The 25,209-nt window shown below is 40.4% G+C and overlaps 1 protein-coding gene across 6 annotated transcripts in view; it reads right to left on the bottom strand.

Moving 5' to 3' along the window:
• The window catches only part of ulk4 (unc-51 like kinase 4), a 227,467-nt gene that overhangs the window by 181,245 nt on the left and 21,013 nt on the right, over positions 1–25,209 (bottom strand). The window contains exons 1-15 of one of the 6 annotated variants that reach the window (XR_009654740.1): positions 22,249–22,799; positions 21,443–21,592; positions 19,206–19,305; positions 18,091–18,230; positions 17,772–17,922; positions 17,519–17,620; positions 17,241–17,324; positions 17,075–17,150; positions 15,732–15,830; positions 11,008–11,105; positions 8,219–8,288; positions 7,984–8,050; positions 7,336–7,443; positions 7,188–7,248; positions 6,668–6,855 (exon numbers count right to left, since the gene is read on the bottom strand). Coding sequence is in view for 5 of the 6 variants with exons in the window: in XM_060922071.1 (XP_060778054.1) it covers positions 6,668–6,855; positions 7,188–7,248; positions 7,336–7,443; positions 7,984–8,050; positions 8,219–8,288; positions 11,008–11,105; positions 15,732–15,830; positions 17,075–17,150; positions 17,241–17,324; positions 17,519–17,620; positions 17,772–17,922; positions 18,091–18,230; positions 19,206–19,305; positions 21,443–21,580 (1,482 nt within the window). In the remaining variant the exon portion in view is untranslated. Of the gene's footprint in view, positions 1–6,667; positions 6,856–7,187; positions 7,249–7,335; positions 7,444–7,983; positions 8,051–8,218; positions 8,289–11,007; positions 11,106–15,731; positions 15,831–17,074; positions 17,151–17,240; positions 17,325–17,518; positions 17,621–17,771; positions 17,923–18,090; positions 18,231–19,205; positions 19,306–21,442; positions 21,593–22,248; positions 22,800–22,826; positions 23,346–24,859; positions 24,896–25,209 lie in introns of those variants that run through there. The other 5 variants (XM_060922071.1, XM_060922067.1, XM_060922066.1 and 2 more) reach the window with 5 other exon arrangements.

The following is a 25,209-nucleotide window of genomic DNA, read 5'->3' as shown; positions in this document are numbered from 1 at the left end:
ACTTGGCCATTCCAAAATATTAACTTTTTCTTCTCTAACCATTTGACTTGTGTGCTTAGGGTCGTTGTCTTGCTGCATGACCCACTTTCTCTTGAGATTCAGTTCATGGACAGATGTCCTGACATTTTCCTTTAGAATTTGCTGGTATAATTCAGAATTCCTTGTTCCATCAATGATGGCAAGCCGTCCTGGCCCAGATGCAGCAAAACAGGCCCAAACCATGATACTACCACCACCATGTTTCACAGATGGGATAAGGTTCTTATGTTGGAATGCAGTGTTTTCCTTTCTCCAAACATAACGCTTCTCATTTAAACCAAAAAGTTCTATTTTGGTCTCATCTGTCCACAAAACATTTTTCCAATAGTCTTCTGGCTTGTCTACGTGATCTTTAGCAAACTGCAGACGAGCAGCAATGTTCTTTTTGGAGAGGAGTGGCTTCCTCCTTGCAACCCTGCCATCCACACCATTGTTGTTCAGTGTTCTCCTGATGGCGGACTCATGAACAGTAACATTGGCCGATGTGAGAGAGGCCTTCAGTTGCTTAGAAGTTACCCTGGGGTCCTTTGTGACCTTGCCGACTATTACACGCCTTGCTCTTGGAGTGATCTTTGTTGGTCGACCACTCCTGGGGAGGGTAACAATGGTCTTGAATTTCCTCCATTTGTACACAATCTGTCTGACTGTGGATTGGTGGAGTCCAAACTCTTTAGAGATGGTTTTGTAACCTTTTCTAGTCTGATGAGCATCAACAACGCTTTTTCTGAGGTCCTCAGAAATCTCCTTTGTTCGTGCCATGATACACTTCCACAAACATGTGTTGTGAAGATCAGACTTTGATCGATCCCTGTTCTTTAAATAAAACAGGGTGCCCACTCACACCTGATTGTCATCCCATTGATTGCAAACACTTGACTTGAATTTCACCTTCAAATTAACTGCTAATCCTAGAGGTTCACATACTTTTGCCACTCACAGATATGCAATATTGGATCATTTTCCTCAATAAATAAATGACCAAGAACAATATTTTTGTCTCATCTGTTTAACTGGGTTCTCTTTATCTCCTTTTTAAGATTTGTGTGAAAATCTGATGATGTTTTAGGTCATATTTATGCAGAAATATAGAAAATTCTAAAGGGTTCACAAACTTTCAAGCACCACTGTATGAATGAAAAGTGAACCTATACAGTGACCAGGATGAATGAGGTATTCCCAAAGTGTGTGAAGAAAAAGCTCATTTTCAGTTTTTTTGGGGGAGAGAAGAACAGGCACCAGTCAACTAAGAGACTATTGTTCTACTTCCCAGAACACGGGATATTTAACATTTATTCCACGAAATCGAGTCATACATGAGCCGACACGCTGAGTTGACTATAAGCCATGTATGACTTGATTTTGTGGAATAACTGTTTTATTCTATCCACAGTCACTGGATTTTGAGAAACAGGGCATTTTTATTTTTTGCAAATTCGATAAATAAAAACTTTATACAAACCATCCGACAAAATAATTTCTGCTTAGAATGTAAACAAACCAGTGAAATGACAGTAGCAATTTGTGAAAAATGTTGTTATTATTATTGAAAAATTAAAAAAAGGATGCGTTCTTACCATCAAATACTTTTATTCCATATTTTGTTGCTTATTTGTATTTTGGGGGGTTTTCTTCTTCTTTTTGGGTTTTTTTGGCGGTTGGCAAACCAATTTAAATATGCATTACCATCACCGACGGGGTTGGAGTGTGGAACAGGTGATATTGGGGAAAAGAAAAAAAAACTATATTCTTTTAGCTATTTCTATTTCTTTTAAATACTTGATAACAATATTTGGGGGTTTTGTTTTCGAGTAGAGTTTTTATTTCATCCTTGGTTGTTTCAGCAACAAACTCTACCATTTTGTTTTTCTCTACTCCCGGTATAGGAGTTGATATCCTAGTAGTGGAGTAGCCAGTCAGAGTGCGCGATTGGTCATATCCAGTGAATGTGGACAGAATAAATGATAACGTACCAGACCTTCAGTTGGAGCAGGTGTTTTTTTTTTTTTTAAATACACTTTAGTACACACCTGACACCTTGTATTTATAGTTTATTCCACCCACACTGACTTTAATCAGGACGAGTATGTTCATTCTGCTAACCTGTAAATCTATCCTCCTTTACAGATTTGGTTCAGCAGCAGTCAAACCTGCTTAAGGCCTTATACAGTATAATGTGCCAAAGGGACTGTAGAATATATCTGATTATCCCATCACTCTGAGAGCGCTCTTTAATAGCATTTGCAATCAATATAGAAGGTATGATGCTGTATTCATGACACCCATCACTATCAATCACCCCCTGAGGAGACTTCAGTTTCAGCACCTGTCAGAGAGTCTCAGACATCTCAGTCTGGATGAGCAATCCAAATCTCGAATAGCATCTTATGTCAAATCACAAAAAAAATCCTTCACTCAGCACATCACCATCAAGCTTGGCCACTACTATTGTATAACCTTGGGGCTATAATGAATGGCCAGCTATCCTTCACAGACCACAAAGTGCCAATTTCTTGATCTTATGAACTTTTGCAACCCTCAAAATCTTCTTCTTTTTTTTAACACCATATATGGTCAAAAGTTTATGGACAACTGACCACACCTGTGTTGTTGAAGAATCCATTACAGATTAGTACATTCTTTGCAGTTATAATAAATTCTACTCTTCAGGGAAGTCTTTCCACAAGATTTTGGAGCCTGGCTATGGGGATTTGTGTTCATTCAGCCACAAGAGCATTAGTGAGGTCAGGCACCGATGGCACTGAGGCCTGGGGCACACTGAGCATCCCAGTTTGTCCCAAAGGTGTTTAGTGGGGTTGAGGTCAGGGATCTATGCAGGGCATTCGAGTTCTTTCACTCCAACCTTGGCAAACTACATCTTCATGGACTTTTCTTTGTGCACAGGGGCACTGTCATGCTGGAACAGGCTTGAGCCCCTTAGTTCCATCTCATCTCATCTCATTATCTCTAGCCGCTTTATCCTGTTCTACAGGGTCGCAGGCAAGCTGGAGCCTATCCCAGCTGACTACGGGCGAAAGGCAGGGTACACCCTGGACAAGTCGCCAGGTCATCACAGGGCTGACACATAGACACAGACAACCATTCACACTCACATTCACACCTACGGTCAATTTAGAGTCACCAGTTAACCTAACCTGCATGTCTTTGGACCATGGGGGAAACCGGAGCACCCGGAGGAAACCCACGCGGACACGGGGAGAACATGCAAACTCTGCACAGAAAGGCCCTCGCCGGCCACGGGGCTCGAACCCGGACCTTCTTGCTGTGAGGCGACAGCGCTAACCACTATACCACCGTGCCGCCCCCCCCCCCCTCAGTTCCAGTGAAGGCAAATTGTAATGCAACAGCATACAAAAGACATTCTTTATAATTGTGTGCTTCGAACTTTGTGGCAACAGTTTAGGGAAGGTCCACATACAAGTGTGATGGCCATGTATCCATAAAATTTTAGGCATATAGTGTACATTTAGTTGCTACTTTCATTTTTTTTTTAAATGTGCATCACAAACCATCTGTTTAAATTTACTGATGATCAGATTTTTAGAAATGCACTGTAGGTTAGTCAGAAGCATCCTAGCTCAAGTCCTAGCTTAGTAGAATTGGCCTAGCGTAACCAGACTACATGAATTTGTTGCCTACTCAACAGTAGTCAATATCCCAGTGATGTCAGCACTATATTGTTTAGTACTAGAGGCTAAAAGCTAAATGCACACAGATAAGTGATTAATGTAAGAGGCCTGTAAGTCTTGAGGTCAAATTAATCTAGCTAATAAAAAGGTTGTTTAATCATTCCATCCTGATAACTACAATTCACAAACAATGCTTAAGGATACTTCCATTTTAGAAATCTAAAATCAGACTCATTCAACTTGTGGATTTGACACAAACTTCAACCAAATCCTTAAAATGATGCTGATAGATAGACCGCCAGACAGACAGATAGATGAGCTATAAAGATATACGGTGCATCATTTTCTTTTATTCAATATTTCAATACGAGGCTATTGATTTGATACAGCTACATACAGCTAACAGGGAACACATGTTCCTCACTGATTAATCATCACAATGATCAAGAAGATCATATTCAGTAATGGAGAATGCAGGATTGAAAAGCACATCTAGTGCAACAGAGAGCTACATGACATTGGCAGGCAGCACAACAAAGCCCTGTACATCATTCAAACCACTTAGAGTCACATCATTTTTCTGTAAAGCTGCTTTGTGACAACGTCTGTTGTTACAAGTGCTATACAAAGAAACTTTACTTGACATCAGTGAAAACTAGCCGTATTTACTTTTGTTCAATTTTAATGTACAGCTTTTGTTTGGTTATATGCTGCCAAGAGTCTGAATGGATCACACAAACACAGTCATTAAGTTTTTATGATTGTACTGTCATAATGTTGAATGTTTTAATCAGAGACGGCACAATACCTCGTTTGTTCCCTGATAATCAGTAATTCAACCTTGCGTATCAGCCAGTATTGATCATCATCCAATATTTTTTTCTTTAAAAACTACTAGCATTTTAGTAAAAAAAAGTTTTTACTGAAGCATCACTTAAAAAAGAAACACAGGAAAACGTACAGAGCTAAAAACCTGACAAATGCGCAGCATTGTAGTAAGAAGTAGTATTAAAGTAGAAATGCAGTTCATACAAGTATAAAGTCAAGCCTATCAAAAAAAAAAAAAAAACACCCACCCACACCACACAGTCTTTATATGTTAACTTTTCCAGTTCAAAAAATGTCTTTGGACCAATCCTAGGTATCATCAACGCCATCAATTAAAAATGGAAACCTATGGCACATATTTGTGCAATGTCTATATTAACTGTATGAAAAATATATTGCATCTTGACACCACCGTATTGTATTGAATTTTGGGTAACATTACACTAATAAAAAAAATGTACTTTTCTGCTATGCAGTTGCTTGTGTTCTTCATGGTTATTATCCATTAGAGTTGAGCCGGATACTCGGCTGAAACGAGTATCCGGTACGGATAAAGCACTCTTGCCGAGTACGAGTATTATACGAGTAATACGAGTCAATATCTGTGCTCGGCCTGAATGAAAATCCTCACACAGCGTCACAGCGCCCCTCCCCTACACACACCGCTCTGCTCACTCACACAGAGAACAGCTCTCTGTCTCCCTCAGTCACTCAGGTTCGCGGCTCTTTTCTGTTAACGTTTCAGGTTTCTTCAGCTTCAAGTTTGTTTTTATTTCAGTTTGTACTTACTTATAACCAGTCAAGTTCTGGTAAACGTGGGTTCGTTCAGACGTGGTGCTTGGTAGAAAGCAACTCGCGTTGCGTCTCTGCCTGTCGGAGATTTTTTTTTCTTTTTTTAACCGTCGGTTAAAAAGAGTTTTTTTGACTTCACGCATTGAGTGTCTGACACTTTCTTGCTGTAATTCATGTAAAAACAAAGGTAGTAGTGGTATAAGTATTACAAATTAAGCTACACACATACACACACCTGGTGTGGAAATAAAAAAAAATTAAAAAGAACAAAAAAAAAAAAAAAATCACACTGATCATAAAAAAATTAAAAGTTAAAAAAAGAAAGTTATGTTGAGTATGAAAACTCTTGTTCATTACATTTCATTTCATAATTGCAACCGCATGTGTTGTATTCATTGTTGCAAAACTTGTTCTGTAAATAGTTCGTTTGCTATCGTGATCAAAACCATTGATCTGAAGCTCAATGCTGATGCTGTCCTGTAAATAGTTTTCTAATCAGCAATAAATATAACAATTTCTGATCAACCCAGATCAATTGCATGCTTAAAATAACATACTGGTTAAAGCCCCGCCCATTTCAAGACAACCAGACCCACTTCCGGGTTAAATCCTGCCCACTCCGAGTACGGATACGGATACAGATAATTCATATGGTTAACAGATACAGATAATGCTGTACTCGCTCATCCCTACTATCCATCCACCCATTATCTCTAGCCGCTTTATCCTGTTCTACAGGGTCGCAGGCAAGCTGGAGCCTATCCCAGCTGACTACGGGCGAAAGGCGGGGTACACCCTGGACAAGTCGCCAGGTCATCACAGGGCTGACACATAGACACAGACAACCATTCACACTCACATTCACACCTACGGTCAATTTAGAGTCACCAGTTAACCTAACCTGCATGTCTTTGGACTGTGGGGGAAACCGGAGCACCCGGAGGAAACCCACGTGGACACAGGGAGAACATGCAAACTCCGCACAGAAAGGCCCTCGCAGGCCGCTGGGCTCGAACCCAGGACCTTCTTGCTGTGAGGTGACAGTGCTCATGGTTACTAATGATTCTATAATTATTAATGTGTATTGATATTTTATGCATCAGGATATAGTTGTTGTTGTTTTTTTAATTTATGACTGGTGCATGTAGCAGTCCTGTGTGTTTAGTTGCAGGTGGGCTTAGTGTCTGTTCTTCTTACCACCATCTTACATTCATTTCTGGTAATCTGAAATAACATTAATTTTGCATCTCGATCACTGGCACTTGTTTTAACAGTTAGACACTGACTGGATTCTGTCTCATTTATAAGAGGCTTTAGGTAAAAGTTAAATTGTGTGTAACAAGGACCCAAACAGTGCTTACCAGCTGGGAATGTATAAAACGAGTGGCTGTGTCTCTGTGGCCACAAACGCAGCACAGATAGCAGAGTAGGTTGAGTTTTGCACGTGGTGTAGCTCCGGATCCACCCTTTTCCACCGACTCCAGAACAGCGCATACCTGCTGTAGGAATGCAGACCATTCACCTGAGCTCAGACATGTCAAACGCTCAGCTACAAACACAGAGGGAGAATGAGCCAAAGACAGACAATTAGTAATTAGCATGTAACTTGGGACTTCATAGCAAATGTTCTCGAAAAAAGTAGTTGTAGATTTGCCTATAAAAAATTAACTAGGAACTCAAATACAAAAGGTTTTTTTAATGATCTTTATTGAGGATGCCAACGTCACAGAAGTGATTTACAGAAAGTTCCTCAAAAAATATATCAATAAAATTAAAAACTATAAAAATAATACAGGTAAAATTGTGCAGTTATGAAAGTATGCATTTTAAATATATCTTTTCAGGTTATATGTTCAGTAAAACGCCACTCGCAAAGTTTACCTGAATATGCTGATATACACAATGTTTTGGAGTCAAATCGGACAGGAGAAGTTTTCAGAATCTGAGAAAAGAAGATAAATAGCTGGAGTTTTGCTTTTCTGTTGGTTGAGATCTTCAAGTCTCTCACAGCTGTAAACTTTGTACTCACCTTTGGGTTGTCCAGAATAGGAGTCACAGTCAGATCTGAGTCTGTGTATAAGAGCTCTTTAATGCAGGTGCCTGCATCATTCTGCAAATCTTCCACTGCACTGCTGTCCTGAGATACGCAACACACCACATTTAGGGAAATATTTCCTGATGTCACATTAATTGGAGCACAGTTTTACACCAGATACCCTTCCTGCCACAACCCTCCCATTTTCCAGGCTTGGGTGGCTAGGTTCCCAGACAACCAACCATTCACGCACACATTCACACAATGTAGAGTCACCAGTCAACCTAACTGCATGTCTTTGGACTGTGGGGGAAACTGGAGCACCTGAAGGAAACCCACGCGGACACGGGGAGAACATGCAAACTCCACACAGAAAGGCCCCTGTCGACTGCTGGGCTCGAACCCAGAACCTCCTTGCTGTGAGGCGACAGTGCTAACCACTGCACCACCGTGCCGCCCCACACACTGTATACAGTATATTAAATAATTGTAGCAGATACAGGTTCCTTAATTATCCAGTAGATGGAGTTGTGGTATCACGATAAAACAAATATCCAGGTACTAATCAGAAATTAAAAGGTGAGAATTTTAAATACACAAACAACAAATTTAGTGTCGTGTGTTGGGTGTTTCATATCTCACTTGTGTCTTGATTTCTCTGTTCTCAATCTCTTTGGGTGTGCTGATTGTTCTTGGAGTTGGACGTGAACTGTCATAACACATGCACAATAATTTTTTTTTTAATGTGAAAAGCATGTATAATTAATATTATATGAATCTGAAATATAGCTTTATCATTTGCATTCATATTTTGCATTCTACTACTCTCAACTAATTATGAGCCTCAGGATGAAAGAGTTTGCAAAAACAGATATACCTGAGAAGGAAAACAGACTCTTGAGCATCTGTGTTCAGTGCAGATTTGGGTCTAAGCTCAGTCACACTGTCTACAATAGGAAAGATAAAATAATATTCATGTACAGCAACAAAGTGGAAAACATAGTCAAGCAATTAAAAATAAGTCATTCATATGCAGACAGACAAACAAATAAAGACCTATTTAAAAATTGACACTTTCACAGTACCCTCCAATATTATTAGTACCCTTCATAAAAATGAGCAAAAATTCATCTCATCTCATTATCTCTAGCCGCTTTATCCTGTTCTACAGGGTCGCAGGCAAGCTGGAGCCTATCCCAGCTGACTACGGGCGAAAGGCAGGGTACACCCTGGACAAGTCGCCAGGTCATCACAGGGCTGACACATAGACACAGACAACCATTCACACTCACATTCACACCTACGGTCAATTTAGAGTCACCAGTTAACCTAACCTGCATGTCTTTGGACTGTGGGGGAAACCGGAGCACCCGGAGGAAACCCACGCGGACACGGGGAGAACATGCAAACTCCACACAGAAAGACCACTGTCGGCTATGGGGCTCGAACACAGAACCTTCTCGCTGTGAGGCGACAGTGCGAACCACTGCACCACCGTGCCGCCCTATTACTCATTAATAATAAGTAATTTAAAACAACATGCAGGTGACATACAACAGAACAAAAACAGCATTTGCTGAACTCGGTGTATGCAAGAGAGCTGTTCGGACTATTAAGAATATCAATCTGACCATTTGTGAGTAGCTAACCACTACACCACCGTACCGCCTGTATTACTAACAATAATTCAAATTTTCTATTCAAACAAAAAAGTTACTATGTATCTATAATCTCATCTCATTATCTGTAGCCGCTTTATCCTGTTCTACAGGGTCGCAGGCAAGCTGGAGCCTATCCCAGCTGACTACAGGCGAAAGGCGGGGTACACCCTGGACAAGTCGCCAGGTCATCACAGGGCTGACACATAGACACAGACAACCATTCACACTCACATTCACACCTACGGTCAATTTAGAGTCACCAGTTAACCTAACCTGCATGTCTTTGGACTGTGGGGGAAACCGGAGCACCCGGAGGAAACCCACGCGGACACGGGGAGAACATGCAAACTCCGCACAGAAAGGCCCTCGCCGGCCACGGGGATCGAACCCGGACCTTCTTGCTGTGAGGCGACAGCGCTAACCACTACACCACCGTGCCGCCCGTATTACTAACAATAATTCAAATTTTCTACTCAAACAAAAGTTACTATGTATCTATAATATTTACTAGAAATACTATTTATATTCTGAATAAAATTATCATCATTAGAAATATGTTTTCAAGTATACACAATATAAACAATATATGAGTGATTCCACGCTTATGGGTACTGAAATGGGGACATGAACTTATTCACCTAAAACCATTTCTTTTTTTACCATCAGGTCACAAAACATGTAATCTTTAATGAATGATATGTTAAAAGATAACTTTAATTTTCTGAGATGTAATAAAAACATATTTATATGCCAAAGTCAAGCCTATGAGTTCCAAAATGATGTCTGTTACATTACTTCTGTTACGATTGTCCATCTCGCGTCTGTTACAAATTAATTACAATCTAGCTATATACCATGTTAATCTTATTGAAAGAATGTGTATGTTTATTCTACTACACATGTTTATTAATTATATTTGCTAAAACATCACCTTCCTATGTTTCAAAAAGTAATTCTACATTGTTAAAATTGAGAATATATATGTCCACAACACTTCTGTTATGTTCTGACTTTGGCATATAAATATGTTTTTATTACATCTCAGAAAATTAAAGTTATCTTTTAACATATCATTCATTAAAGATTACATGTTTTGTGACCTGATGGTAAAAAAAGAAATGGTTTTAGGTGAATTTTTAAAAATAAGTTCATGTCCCCATTTCAGTACCCATAAGCGTGGAATCACTCATATATGATTTATTATTAACATCCCAATACTGTGAAAACTAACGGCATCATGAATTCTGCAAGGTGCCACAATATTTGAGCCCAAAACCTGCTGATAATTTTGAAATCAGTCTTTTGTATTTAAAAAAAAAAGAGACCATTCACACTTAAAAATTGTTTTTGATCAATTTAACAACTGAATTTCTCTGTATGTTTGAGCTCAAAATATCATTCATTGCATATGAAATTCTTCTTATACATTCATTTTTGCTCATTTTCAGGAATAATTACAAAATTACATTGCCACAAAATCAAGTAACAGTTTTTTGCAAACAGCCTACTCAATATTTCCAGAATGATAAACTTGCGCTCATGTTCCCCCACCAGCCTTAACTCCTAACTAATCTGGAATGGGGATGAGTTTTCAGTGTTCATCATGTTCTAATGCTGCTTTGTGTCCACAATACATCGTTCACATAATCTCTTTCCTCCTCTGTTGTAACATCTGCAGCGTAATCCACGAGTGTGTGAGTACGTGCGAGTACTCATGTGCAACGAGGCAATATTTTGAAATCCCCTTAGAAACAAGCAACACAGTAAATCTGTGCTCAGGACAGCACACAGTGTTACAGTGCACTATGCTCTGATCATACTGTGCACTGTGTGTGCATTACCATCTTAAACACACATTCAATTATAAATAAAATACTCTGGATCTTTCCTTACGCTGTGTGCATGCACATACAGTACGAACATGTATAAACACATGCTCGCAATGCAGAGATGGCTATCATGGAAGCTGAGTAGTTTGCATGCAGTCTCACACCTGCTGATTTACCTAATGTGAAGGACTTGCTGAGGTGTGGATTACTGGGACCAGTGGCCACTGTCTGGGCTTTGGCTGCTGTTTCAGAAAGATCCAATTCCAACTGTACACTGAACATCACACACAGACAGACACACAATTAATGTGAATGTTTCAATTCATCCATCTTCCATTTGAACACGGTCTGCTGAAAATGGGAAAAATTCAAGTGATTTCAAGGAAAATATATATATTTTTTGCAATATGCTAAGGTTTGCCATCATAACAGAATTAGGAACTAACAGAAACACCAGAGTTATCCGATTTATGAGCCACATATTTGATTTAACATAGGTTTTACACCGGATGCCCTTCCTGATGCAACCCTCCCCAATCTCCCCGGTCTTGTGAGTGCCTTTAAGATCTCACTGGCTAGTGCAACCCCAGTGGCTGTGTTGCAACTTCTTGAGGATGCAAGGAGTAGAGGTGGCAAAAGTAGTCGAGTTTAAACACTTGCCGTCAACTGTTCAAAGTAACAGGGAATGTGAAAAAGGGATGAAGGAAAGAGTGCAGGCAGGGTGGAGTGGGTGGAGAAGAGAGTCAGGAGTCATTTGTAACAGAAAGATACCAACAAGAGTGAGAGGAAAGGTGTACAAGATGGTAGTGAGATCAGCCATGTTATATGGATTGAAGACTGTGGGACTGATGAAAAAACAGGAGGCGGAGCTGGAGACTGCAGAGTTAAAAGATACTAAGATTTGCAATGGGAGTGATGAAGATGGCCAGGATTAACAGTCGATTAGAAGGACTGGGTGCACCAGCAAGAAGGTTCTGGGTTCGAGCCTAATGGTCGACAGGGGTCTTTCTGTGTGGAGTTTGCATGTTCTCCCCGTGTCTGCGTGGGTTTCCTCCGGGTGCTCCGGTTTCCCCCACAGTTCAAAGACATGCAGTTAGGATAACATGGGGAAGCCTTGGGCTGAGGTGCCTTTGAGCGAGGCACCTGACCCCCTGGGCGCTGTAGCGCAGCTGCCTGCTGCTCTGGGTATGTATGCGTGCTCATTGCTCACGTGTGTGTGTGCACACATGTGTGTTCACTGCTTCAGATGGGTTAATGCAGAGAGGAATTTCACAAGTGTACGTGTGATGAATAAAGTTGTTCTTCTTCTACTGCTGCAATTATGGCCAAGTCAACCAAACATGGTTCGCCTCAAGCCCGGATCGGGTTTGGCAGTGACGACAACGACGACGCTATTAGAGGGACGGCCAAGGTTGGATGGTTTGGAGACAAAGCAAAAACGATGAGATTGAGATGGTATGGATGTGTGTGGAGGAGAGATGCCAAGTATATTGGGAGAAGGATGTTGAAGATGGAGCTGCAAGGCAAGTGGAAAAGAGGAAGGCCAAAGAGGAGGTTTATGGATGTGGTGAGAAAGGACATGCACAGTGGTGCTTGAAAGTTTGTGAACCCTTTAGAATTTTCTATGTTTCTGCATAAATATTACCTAAAACATCAGATTTTCACACAAGTCCTAAAAGTAGATAAAGAGAACCCAGTTAAACAAATGAGACAAAAAATATTATACTTGGTCATTTATTTATTGAGGAAAATGATTCAATATTACATATCTGTGAGTGGCAAATTGAAAGGTGAAATTAGAGTCAGGTGTTTTCAATCAATGGGATGACAATCAGGTGTGAGTGGGCACCCTGTTTTATTTAAAGAACAGGGATCTATCAAAGTCTGAGCTTCACAACACGTTTGTGGAAGTGTATCATGGCACGAACAAAGGAGATTTCTGAGGACCTCAGAAAAAGCCTTGTTGATGCTCATCAGGCTGGAAAAGGTTACAAAACCATCTCTAAAGACTTTGGACTCCACCAATCCACAGTCAGACAGATTGTGTACAAATGGAGGAAATTCAAGACCATTGTTACCCTCCCCAGGAGTGGTCGACCAACAAAGGTCACTCCAAGAGCAAGACGTGTAAGAGTCGGCAAGGTCACAAAGGACCCCAGGGTAACTTCTAAGCAACTGACGGCCTCTCTCACATTGACTAATGTTATTGTTCATGAGTCCACCATCAGGAGAACACTGAACAACAATGGTGTGCATGGCAGGGTTGCAAGGAGAAAGCCACTGTTCTCCAAAAAGAACATTGCTGTTTGTCTACAGTTTGCTAAAGATCATGTGGACAAGCCAGAAGGCGATTGGAAAAATGCTTTGTGGACGGATGAGACCAAAATAGAACTTTTTGGTTTAAATGAGAAGTGTTATGTTTGGAGAAAGGAAAACACTGCATTCCAGCATAAGAACCTTATCCCATCTGTGAAACATGGTGGTGGTAGTATCATGGTTTGGGCTTGTTTTGCTGCATCTGGGCCAGGACGGCTTGCTATCATTGATGGAACAAGGAATTCTGAATTATACCAGCGAATTCTAAAGGAAAATGTCAGGACATCTGTCCATGAACTGAATCTCAAGAGAAAGTGGGTCATGCAGCAAGACAACGACCCTAAGCACACAAGTCGTTCTACCAAAGAATGATTAAAGAAGAATAAAGTTAATGTTTTGGAATGGCCAAGTCAAAGTCCTGACCTTAAATCGAAATGTTGTGGAAGGACTTGAAGCGAGCAGTTCATGTGAGGAAACCCACCAACATCCCAGAGTTGAAGCTGTTCTGTACGGAGGAATGGGCTAAAATTCCTCCAAGCCGGTGTGCAGGACTGATCAACAGTTACCGGAAATGTTTAGTTGCAGTTATTGCTGCACAAGGGGGTCACACCAGATACTGAAAGCAAGGGTTCACATACTTTTGCCTTTCACAGATATGTAATATTGGATCATTTTCCTCAATAAATAAATGACCAAGTACAATATTTTTGTCTCATTTGTTTAACTGGGTTCTCTTTATCTACTTTTAGGACTTGTGTGAAAAACTGTTGATATTTTAGGTCATATTTATGCAGAAATATAGAACATTCTAAAAGGTTCACAAAATTTCAAACACCACTGTATGTAGTTGTCATGACAGAAGATCCTGAAGACAGGATGAGATGGACACGAACGATCCGCTGTGGCGACCCCTAACAAGAGCCACCAAAAGAAGAAGAAAATGATGAAGATAATTCTATTGTGTTAGGCTGCTGGGTAACAACCTGTGTTATGGCCTACTCTGCTGAATACATCCGGGCCCAAAATATAAATCTAGATGATTACTAATGGGCATTGAAGTCATAGCAATACATCATGAAATGTAGCTGTTGCAGGCCTACTAGGATGCCTTGATGTCTTTTTGGTTTCACAATAACTTTTTTTTTTTATAATGGCTAGAAAAATGTGTGTAATGGTTCTTTGACACATTATATTTTCGGTTCCATTCAGACAGTAGGGTGATAGTAGTGCAGCAGTTAAAACCCTGCGCAGGGTTTGACAAGAGAAGGCAAATAGTTAAAAACTAATGACACAGTTTGGGCCCTTGAGCAAAAATCTCAGGTAAAAAAAAAATAGATATATGTATTATTATTCTGTACTTTTACTCATCACTGTAACGGTACAGTCTAGGATACATTTAATAGGCATCTTTTACCCATTAACCCTTTGGTGACTGACCCCTTGAAAATGATTCCTCCAGGAACGATGACGTTTCAGTTGTCAAGACAACGGAAAAACTAAAATACAAAAACATAAAGATACGTCACAATGCTCTTGTGCACAAAACAAAATGCTCTTGTATTTTAGTTTTTCCGTTGTCTTGACAACTGAAACGTCATCGTTCCTGGAGGAACCATTTTCAAGGGGTCAGTCACCAAAGGGTTAATCTCTATATTTCACCGAGAATCATGTACTGTATATAGTCTACCTTTAAAATGATTTACAGTATAAGTGAATCACAATTAGCTTTTAGGTAACCTTTTAGGTAACCTAAAGCTAACCAAACAGCTTTAAAGGTAACCTACAGCCGCCTTTCTAGATAAAAGATACACTATATTGGCAAAAGTCTGTCGACAACTGACCATCATACCCATATGTGCTTGTTGAACATCTGATTGCAAAGTTGTTCCCCCTTTGCTGCTTTGGGAAAGTTTTCCACTAGATTTTGGAATGTTGGAATTTCCCATTCATTCAGTCACAAGAGCATTAGTGAGATCAGGCCTCTGTTGTTGGGCGAGGAGGACTGGGGCGCGGTCAGTGTTGCAGTTCATCCATAACGTGTTCAGTGAGGTCAGGGCTATGTTCTGGCAAACTGTATCTTTCTGGAGCTTGCTTTTTACACAGGGACACTGTCCTGCTGGAATAGGTTGGTGTTAAGCCCAAATTCCAGTGATGGGAAATCTTATTGCTACAGCATAGGAAGACATTCTAGACAATGGTATGCTTCCCACTTTGTGACAAGAGTTTGGAGAAGTTCCACATACAGGGGTGTGATGGCCAGGTGTCCAGATAATAAACAGTATCTCGATATGCAAAGACAAAAGTTCCTTTGTAGCAAATTAATGATCCATAAAGGCTCTGTTTCATTATGAATGGACAACGTAAAAACGTCTGAAATGTTAGACGTATGGTACAAAATTACATGCCGGTTTAAAGAACAACAACAAAAACATTACAGCATAAAAGATGTGTTTTAATGCTTTGGTATAGCAGACACACACGTGGTTAGAAATACCAAGGAAGAGAGTAAAAGTGTGAGTTCCCTAAAGCAAGAGAGAGTAAATAGTATAATGAAGCATGACAGTGTGACAACAATGACAATTACCTGTGTGAGGTATTTTCATCTACATCGCCCCTTGAGGAAAAATCCACTGGAAATGTGTCCTTCCAAAATGGGTGCAGCAACAACTGTTCCCAGTTTAGCCTGTACAGAATATAGGACAGTAATATTGTTAAGTGTCTTCTGAAGCTCACAAGTGTTAATACTGGTGTGGGAAAGGACACATACTTTAATACAGGTCACATTTAATGCCATTCTAATCTCTATTAAAACAGAGCAAGATCACTAAAATTGATTGGTTCATTTATTATTACCCCTAAAATGAAGGGAGAAAATGAGTAGAATACTATGCAGTTTTTACTTTGTGGTGAGATACAAGGGCACACAGGGATATGGAAAAGAAAATAATTAACAGTTATTCCATAAAATCGGCCGAGTTTGCTATAAGCCATGTACGACGGGGTTGAGCGGAATAACTGTTTGATTCTAGCCACTGGATTTTGAGAAACCGAGCATTTTTATTTTTTGCAATTTCGATAAATAAAAACTTTATACAAAACGTATGACAAAATCGTTTCCGCTTAGAATGTAAACAAACCAGCAAAATGACAGTAGCAATTTGTGAAAAATGTTATAATAATTCTTGAAACGGGTGGCAAGGTGGTGTAGTGGTTAGCGCTGTTGCCTCACAGCAAGAAGGTCTGGGTTCGAGCCCCGTGGCCAGCGAGGGCCTTTCTGTGTGGAGTTTGCATGTTCTCCCCGTGTCCGCGTGGGTTTCCTCCGGGTGCTCCGGTTTCCCCCACAGTCCAAAGACATGCAGGTTAGGTTAACTGGTGACTCTAAATTGACCGTAGGTGTGAATGTGAGTGTGAATGGTTGTCTGTGTCTATGTGTCAGCCCTGTGATGACCTGGCGACTTGTCCAGGGTGTACCCCGCCTTTCGCCCGTAGTCAGCTGGGATAGGCTCCAGCTTGCCTGCGACCCTGTAGAACAGGATAAAGCGGCTACAGATAATGAGATGAGATGAGAATTCTTGGAACATAAAAGAAGATACATTCTTACCATCAAATATTTTTAGTCCATATTTTGTTGCTTTTTATTTTTTGGGGTTTTATTTTCGAGTAGTTTTTATTTCGTTCTCAGTTGGTTCAGCAACACGCACCGCCATTTTGCTTTTCTCTACTCACGGTATATGAGCCAATAGCCTAATAGTAGAGTAACCAATCAGAGCGCATGACTGCTCATATCCAGTGAATGTGGATAGAATATTGAATATTATTTGGAAATAGGCACTAGGAAAAAAAAAGGGGCACCTACACACATCCACATCAGCAGTGTAAACATTGTTATACTGTATGTATAGTTATGCATGTATATTTAAGATGAACCTGTTCAAAGGATCTTTCTGCAGCAGACCCAGTATAAGGCTCTGGAACTCAGGACTACATTTTAGACAGCTGGGACCTTGAAAAACAAGCACATTGGTGCATTAGAGATTTAAATTCAAATCAAAAAGTGGAATTGCTACAAGTTTGACAACAGCTACTCATCAACCTTTTTGCACCAGAGGTGGAGGATCTTCATGTAAAATGAGCTCAACCAAATCGCTGAATGTATCTGAGAAGAACGGTGGCTTTCCTAAATGAAGAACGAAACAGTTTTACAGCACTGCTATGGATGATGGATGTTGTTTTAACAGACAGGAATTATTTCTTCTTACATCATACAGAAAGAAAGCTTTCACTGTAAACGATGACGACTGTCCTTTATGCAATTCACACTGAAGTCATTTAAACAGAAAAGCAGAAAGAACCCATTCAAAATGTCCTGACCTGTAAACATCTCGCAGAGGATGCAGCCCAATCCCCACAGATCACTGGCGATGCTTGTGCTCTCTCCTCTCAGCACCTCTGGAGCACAGTACAGTAGAGAGCCTGAAGAGAGCAAGACCAAAACACTATGAGTGTGACTTATTATGAAAATTATCTGTAAAGGAATTTACTACCCATGTCCCATCAAAGAGTTAAAAGTGAGACCTGACACAGTAACAAGAAACAGTCACATGTTTAAGTGCCAAGTGATAACCTTGGGTTCGGTTCTGAGGTGTAGCACTCTCTTTGTTGTCTCCTTCCTCTTCTGACATCAAGAGAGCAAAAAACTCTTCTAGGTTCTCTCCTTGTACTTTGGCCAGACAGAAATTAGAGTACTTCAGAGTACCGGGACCATCCAGTAAAATCTGCAGGCAAACCCCCATGTTTAGAGTTCAGAGTGTAATCAAACTCATTCTTACAGTCACAAAAACATGTAAACTAGGCATTAGACTTTCTATATTCTGAATTGATTTTATACAGACATGAATACAGTTTTCTTTATGTAACGTTATGTCAGATGTATAGAGACGTACCTTAGCAGGGCTGATATCAGAGAACACTATGCCAGAGTCATGGATGTACTTGAGACCTTTTATTAAATCCATAGCAAACTCTCGCACAGCATCCTCAGGCAAGCATTCATCTTGGGAAATAACTGCCTCTAATGATCCTCCTACAGAAATATGATATCCAGATTTCAATACTAGGTGAAATCTACCTGTTTAAAGACCAACTATTACTCATTAATAATCTTTTTTCAGCTGCTCCTGTACGTTCGGGGTCGCCACAACGGATCATCATGACCCGCATATTTGAGTTGGTATACTGTAGGTTTTACACCGGATGCCCTTCTTGACGCAACCCTCCCCAATCTATCCACTTGTGCAACCCCAGTGGCTGGGCATTTTACCTAATCTGCATGTCTTTGGACTGTGGGGGAAACTGGAGCACCCGGAGGAAACTCATGCAGACACGGGGAGAACATGCAAACTCCATACAGAAAGGCCCCCGTCGACCACAGGGCTTGAACACAGAATCTTCTTGCTGTGAGGCAACAGTGTTAACCACTGCACCACCCTATTACTCATTAATAATCCATCCATTATCTGTAGCCGCTTATCCTGTGCAGGGTCGCAGGCAAGCTGGAGCCTATCCCAGCTGACTACAGGCAAGAGGCGGGGTACACCCTGGACAAGTCGCCAGGTTATCGCAGGGCTGACACATAGCGACACACAACCATTCACACTCACATTCACACCTACGGTCAATTTAGAGCCACCAATTAGCCTAACCTGCATGTCTTTGGACTGTGGGGGAAACCGGAGCACCCGGAGGAAACCCACGCGGACACGGGGAGAACATGCAAACTCTGCACAGAAAGACCGCTGTCGGCCATGGGGCTCAAACACACAACCTTCTCGCTGTGAGGCGACAGTGCGAACCACTGCACCACCGTGCCGCCCTATTACTCATTAATAATAAGTAATTTAAAACAACATGCAGGTGACATACAACAGAACAAAAATAGCATTTGCCGAACTCGGTGTATGCAAGAGAGCTGTTCGGACTATTAAGAATATCAATCTGACCATTTGTGAGTAAGCCATGTCAAAGTAAATCAAATACAATACATTTTCAAACCCCTTACCTGTGCACAACTCCACCACCAGCCACAGATGACTACTGGTCTCATACCACTCGTAGAAAGAGACTACATTATCATGCTTCATGTCATGTGTAAGTCGTACCTGTTAATACAACAAAGACAACTTCTATCTGTATAGCACCATCAGATTAACATGTCAAATCAAAGATAAGATCCAAGAGGAAAGCAATGGATTTGGTTCATAGCATAAATTACAATACATGTGAGCTCAAACACCAAGAAATAAATATCTCCTACAGATACTGCTAGCAACAGCAATTAAATGCATTATAGTCAGGTGGTTGAAGCCTGATCTTCCAACATACAATATGTGGATGGAAAAAATAAAGGAAATATATCAAATGGAACAAATAACATTCCCTGAGACTTCAAAAATATATATTCACTAGAAGGTGGAGCCCTGCCATGGGTATACTGTTATAGTGTGGAACCCATACAAAATCGTCTTGTCTGAGAGACCCTTTCTGCATTGTTCTTCAAATCAAAATTCATGGATTTGATAAACTGGTCTCTTCACGCAATTGACACAATCTTCTCGACAAGAAGCCTGGGTTTGGGGGAACCAGCCTGTCCTGCCGGAACGTTCGCAGCTGGATATACGATGGACGCGTGGGAGAGGTGGCGTGTCATGTGCCTGGCGGTTCTTTCTGTGGAGGGCATTGAGGATATTTACCTATTTGGAACCATGATCACAGGACTTTTGCTGATTGGACTAGGCATTGCCCTGGTGTATCGAGGAAATCAGAAAACGGTGACAGCTGTTCAAAGCCCCATAAAGCTGCCCGACATGATTGAAGTGGTGGGCAGAGCTGTCGGCCCTCAGACTGTGGCTATTCAGAACTTGAGCCGCACTGTAGATTCCATCTTGGAGAAGTTGATGGCTTTGCAGAGAGAAATGGATCTTAGTGACCAGAATGGACGAGGGGGGTAGTCTGCCACGTCTAACCGTTTCAAGCCTAAACAAATTCCAATCTTATCTTCGGCTCTCTCAGCCAGCACTGCCTTGGTCAAAGTCGTTACTGGAGCAACAATCTTCCCCTGAAGATCACTGCAGTTAGACTCTCTCTCTGTATTCCCTATTATTTCCTACTATTGCACCATTCCTTTGTTTTGTTTGTTTGTTTGTTTTGTGTATATGCTTTTATCTGTGTTGTACTATGAAAGCTAAGTGGTACCAGAGTCAAATTCCTCGTGTGTGTTCACATACCTGGCAATAAAAGTGTTTCTGATTCTGATTCTGATGAATCCGATCTAAATTCTTAATCTGATTTCAATTCTATTTCTTTTATCTTTTGTTTTATTCTATTTTGTTTTATATTTTTCTTTCTGTCATTATAGTCTCCGTCTCCTTTGTTGTATCATAGTTGTTACCATGTGTATTGAAAAACTTGAAAAACAGCAGTTATGATGAATATGATTCTGTATACATGATTCTGAATGAAACTGAAATAAAATATCTTCTTCTTCTTTTGGCTGCTCCCGATTAGGGGTTGCCACAGCGGATCTTTCGTCTCCATTGCTCTCCATCTTCTGCATCCTCCTCTACCACACCTGCCCCTTTCATGTCCTCTCTCACCACATCCATGTATCTCCTCTTTGGCCTTCCTCGTTTTCGTGTGCCTGGCAGCTCCATCCTCAACATTCTCCTTCCAACATGCTCTGCATCTCTTCTCAGGATGTGCCCATACCATCTCGGTCTCAGCTCTCTTAGCTTAATTCCCAAGCTCTCCACATGTGCTGTCTCTCTGCTGTGCTCGTTCCTTATCCTGTCCAACCTCCCATCGCAAACCTTAACATCCTCAACTCCGCCACCTCCAACTTTGCCTCCTGTCTCTTCGTTAAGGGTACGGTCTCCAATCCAGACATCACAGCTGGTCTCACTACTGTCTTATACATCTTAACTTTTGCTGGGACTTTCCTATCACAAACAACTCCTGAAATCCTTCTCCAACTGCTCCACCCTGCCTGCACTCTCTTTCTCACCTCACTATCACAGCCCCCATTTTCCTGCACAGTTGACCCCAGGTACTTGAATTCACCAACTTTCTTTACATCTACTTCTTGCATCTTCACTACACCCTCATCCCCATTCTCATTGATGCACATGTATTCTGTTTTGCAAAAACTAAAAAAAAACCACCAAGAAATGACCAAAGCTTAATATTTATATACTGGTCTAATTTAGAATGATTTTCAATAATATTTTCTAGTTTACTCACATGGTTGGTCAACTCAGGCCTCTTGGATTTCTCACTACAGATAACTGCCACAAAATGGATGCCACCTTTCCTCCTGCCCTTGTAAACCACCGACCTGCTCCCTCTTCCAATTTCTTCATACAAAATGAAGTTTTCCATCTGAGATTTTCACTAGAAAGAGATTAGTTGTTTGATATTGATTTACAGCAAAACACTCATGACCTACACTACCATTCAAAAGTTTGGGGTCACTTTGAAATGTCCTTATTTTTGAAAGAAAAGCACTGTTCTTTTCAATGAAGATCACTTTAAACCAGGGCTTTGAACCAGAAATTTTTTCCTATTGGTTCGTTCCGAACAGAAACGGAATTTTAACGTTTCCGGTTTTGGGTTCCACCATTAAATAGACGTTCCCGAACCGGTTAGAACAAAAAAATTTCGTTCCCGGAACGGTTAATTACGTTCCCTGTCAGCTGTTTAACAAATGGCTATAAAATTATGTCTCTGTCTCATCCAGCTTAAGCCAAATGTAGGCTAATTCTATTACAACCTTCATTAAATAAGACAAGAAATAATTCAAAACAATTATTATTTCAAATGTTGGCGATTTGGATTCTCAGTATGTCTTCCCATCTACACAAACAGAAAAAGTGCCAAAAATGAAAGATAATTCGTTTAGTGTGTTACCAAAGGCTAGTCAGGCCCTATGCATTGATAGGCTAACAGAGGTTAACGTCATTTAATGTTCGCGAGCCTCTCATTAACGTGGACAAATATATTGATATTGTGTTTGACATTTTTGAATAACAATAGACTGCAATATTTACCTCTTATTTAAGATGTGGAGACGTGATAGTAGTCCACCCTCCCGCTCTCTCCATTCAGTCAGCGAACGTCACACAGGAAGTGAACCCCAGCGGGTCATAGAAACTTGCGCAGGAGAAGAATGACTTTTTTATTTGTAGGCTACGGAAACTTTGAGGAACGAAATAAAAACCGGTATTAACCGGTTACCATTATTTTTAATAAGCGTTTCTGTTCCGGAACATAAGAAATAATAAAGTTTCTGGTTTCGTTTCTGTTCCATGTGAAATAGAAAAAGTTCCCGGTTTTCGTTTTCGTTCCTTGAACCGGTTCAAAGCCCTGCTTTAAACTAATCAGAAATGCACTCTATACATTGCTAATGTGGTAAATGACTATTCTAGCTGCAAATGCCTGGTTTTTGGTGCAATATCTCCATAGGTGTATAGAGGCCCATTTCCAGCAACTCTCACTCCAGTGTTCTAATGGTACAATGTGTTTGCTCATTGCCTCAGAAGGCTAATGGATGATTAGAAAACCCTTGTACAATCATGTTAGCACAGCTGAAAACAGTTGAGCTCTTTAGAGAAGCTATAAAACTGACCTTCCTTTGAGCAGATTGAGTTTCTGGAGCATCACATTTGTGGGGTCGATTAAATGCTCAAAATGACCAGAAAAATGTCTTGACTATATTTTCTGTTCATTTTACAACTTATGGTGGTAAATAAAAGTGTGACTTTTCATGGAAAACACAAAATTGTCTGGGTGACCCCAAACTTTTGAACGGTAGTTACTTATTTTTTTAACACACACAGCTACTTATCGAGCTCCTTGTTCCTGTCCTGTGGTAAATATACAAATACATGAACCAAGAACTGCACTGATACTAGAATGTTCTCTCCTGAAGCTAGCAAGCTAGTTCGATTTGCTAATGACTACTTACAATGCTAGGCAACTGCAAGGAGAACTTTAAATTAAATATGTCGCAGAACTCCTTTAAACAAGTCAGTAACATGAATAAGACCAGGAGAAAACAATTATGCTAAAATATTCTGCATTTTTTGTATAACTATGTGCAGTAACTCAAATCTAAAACTAGAGTTTGATAAACCGCGCGGGCACAAACAGCTGTCAAACGGAAACAAAGCTGGACCAGCTCACTTCCAAATCGGGGGTGTAGCCTTCACTACGAGTAACAGGTCTTTTCAAAATACCTGCTGTTTTTCATATTTGAGTGCTAATCTTGTTCACAGAATTACAAATACAAACATGTATGTTTAGAAATTCGAGAAACTTTTTTGTCATCTTGTTTTAGTTTTTTTTCTAAATGTCCGTGCACCCCTTATTTTTGAGACGTCCCTTCGTTGCTAGGTGACTGCTGGGCACGCGCTCACAACAAGCAGTGAAAGCAGTGTTGCCAGATTGGGGGCTTTTAAATTCTACTTTGCGGGCAAAAATGGCTTGGGCTGGTTGACACAAATTGGGAGGGTTTGACGTTAGTTTGGCGGGTTTTTATCAGATGTTTATGAATATTTCGCACCAGCGTTCTGTGTGAGAATGCAGCCAGAGATGCATTCTCTGCACATTCTATGTGAGAATGCAGCACATTCTCTGCACATTCTGTGTGAGAATGCAGCACATTCTATGCACTATCTACGTCCACTAGTCTACATCCAATCCAATCCATATTAAACTAAGCCGAATGATGTTCTTGAATATGCGAAGGAAATCAGGAAAAACAGCTCTCTTTGGTCAAAGTCATAGACCTAGTTTACCCAGCACCCCTTAGGTATTTTAAACAACCAAAATCCAGCATTGGCCTAAATTAATCATTAACAATAAACATTAATCTCGTTAAGTATTATTTACACAAAAAAAGTCAATGTAACTAAGACTAATATGAATGTGTGTAATGTAGTGCAGAAACTGAACTCATAAACTAGTAAATAAGAATGACGTAATCCATTCTCCATTTTCTCTTCTCATGTTACATTCAGCCATGCATCGTAGCCTAACTTTTGTTTTTAATTGAAGTATATAAAACAGGTACAATCTAACAAATTCACAAAAATCAGGATAACAGATGAAGAAAATACATGGATGTAGACAAAAATAAATTAAGCAGGATAACTAGGCCTATAAAATTAATAAAACAAACAGGATAAATAAAAAAGGTAAATAAATGGCAAATAAAAAAATAAATAACCTCAGCAATGCAGATGTTAGATATGCATCATAGCCTACATAATATTCTGCGTGTGCGTGACCTACTGGCGCATGTGGGATTCAGAACACAGCAGATGATTGCAGAGTTATAATCTGATTCAGCCACACAGAGCCGAGCACCAGACAGCAGATTTTTCACCTCCAGCACTGACGGTCTCATGTTGCCATTTAGAAGTTGTTTGCATTGTTGTTCGGTTTACAAATAGTAGACTGCTCTTTAGCTGCATATTTTTACTTTACAAGACAGACATCAAGTACATTTTACGGTACATTTTGGGCAGTTTTAAGTGCATTTTGGCGGGTTTTGAACATATTTTGGGCTGGAAACCGTCAGCAGTACCTGACAACACTGAGTGAAAGACGGATCATTTTGCCGGAGCAGAAAGATGAGGAAAGAAAGGGATAACTCACATCAAAACTACTCCTTCAGCCGTTTGTCTCTCCGTCACTTTTCTCAAGGAGCCTCTCACAGTGTCAGGGTTCTGGAAAATATCCTCCACCTTTTTTTTCCCCTTGAGAAATAAAGTCAAATAAGTATTATTCGCTTTTAGTTACACTACGGAAGCCGAGAGAGGCCCTTCATATAATCCTTTTTTTATTCACCTTGTTATCCCGAGAAAACGACATAATTAATTCAGGATCTCGAGAAAACAACACAACTAATTCGAGATCTTGAGAAAACAAAACAATTATTCCGTGGTCTCGAGTAAACAGCTGAGACATGGTTCATTCAGGTGCGCCAAGAGACTTGTGATATGCTG

The sequence above is a fragment of the Neoarius graeffei genome, chromosome 5 (assembly GCF_027579695.1).
Source record: "Neoarius graeffei isolate fNeoGra1 chromosome 5, fNeoGra1.pri, whole genome shotgun sequence".
Classification (NCBI taxonomy): Eukaryota; Metazoa; Chordata; class Actinopteri; order Siluriformes; family Ariidae; genus Neoarius; species Neoarius graeffei.
The sequence above is the reverse complement of the archived record's forward strand: the minus strand, read 5'-3'. Positions and strand labels throughout refer to the sequence as shown.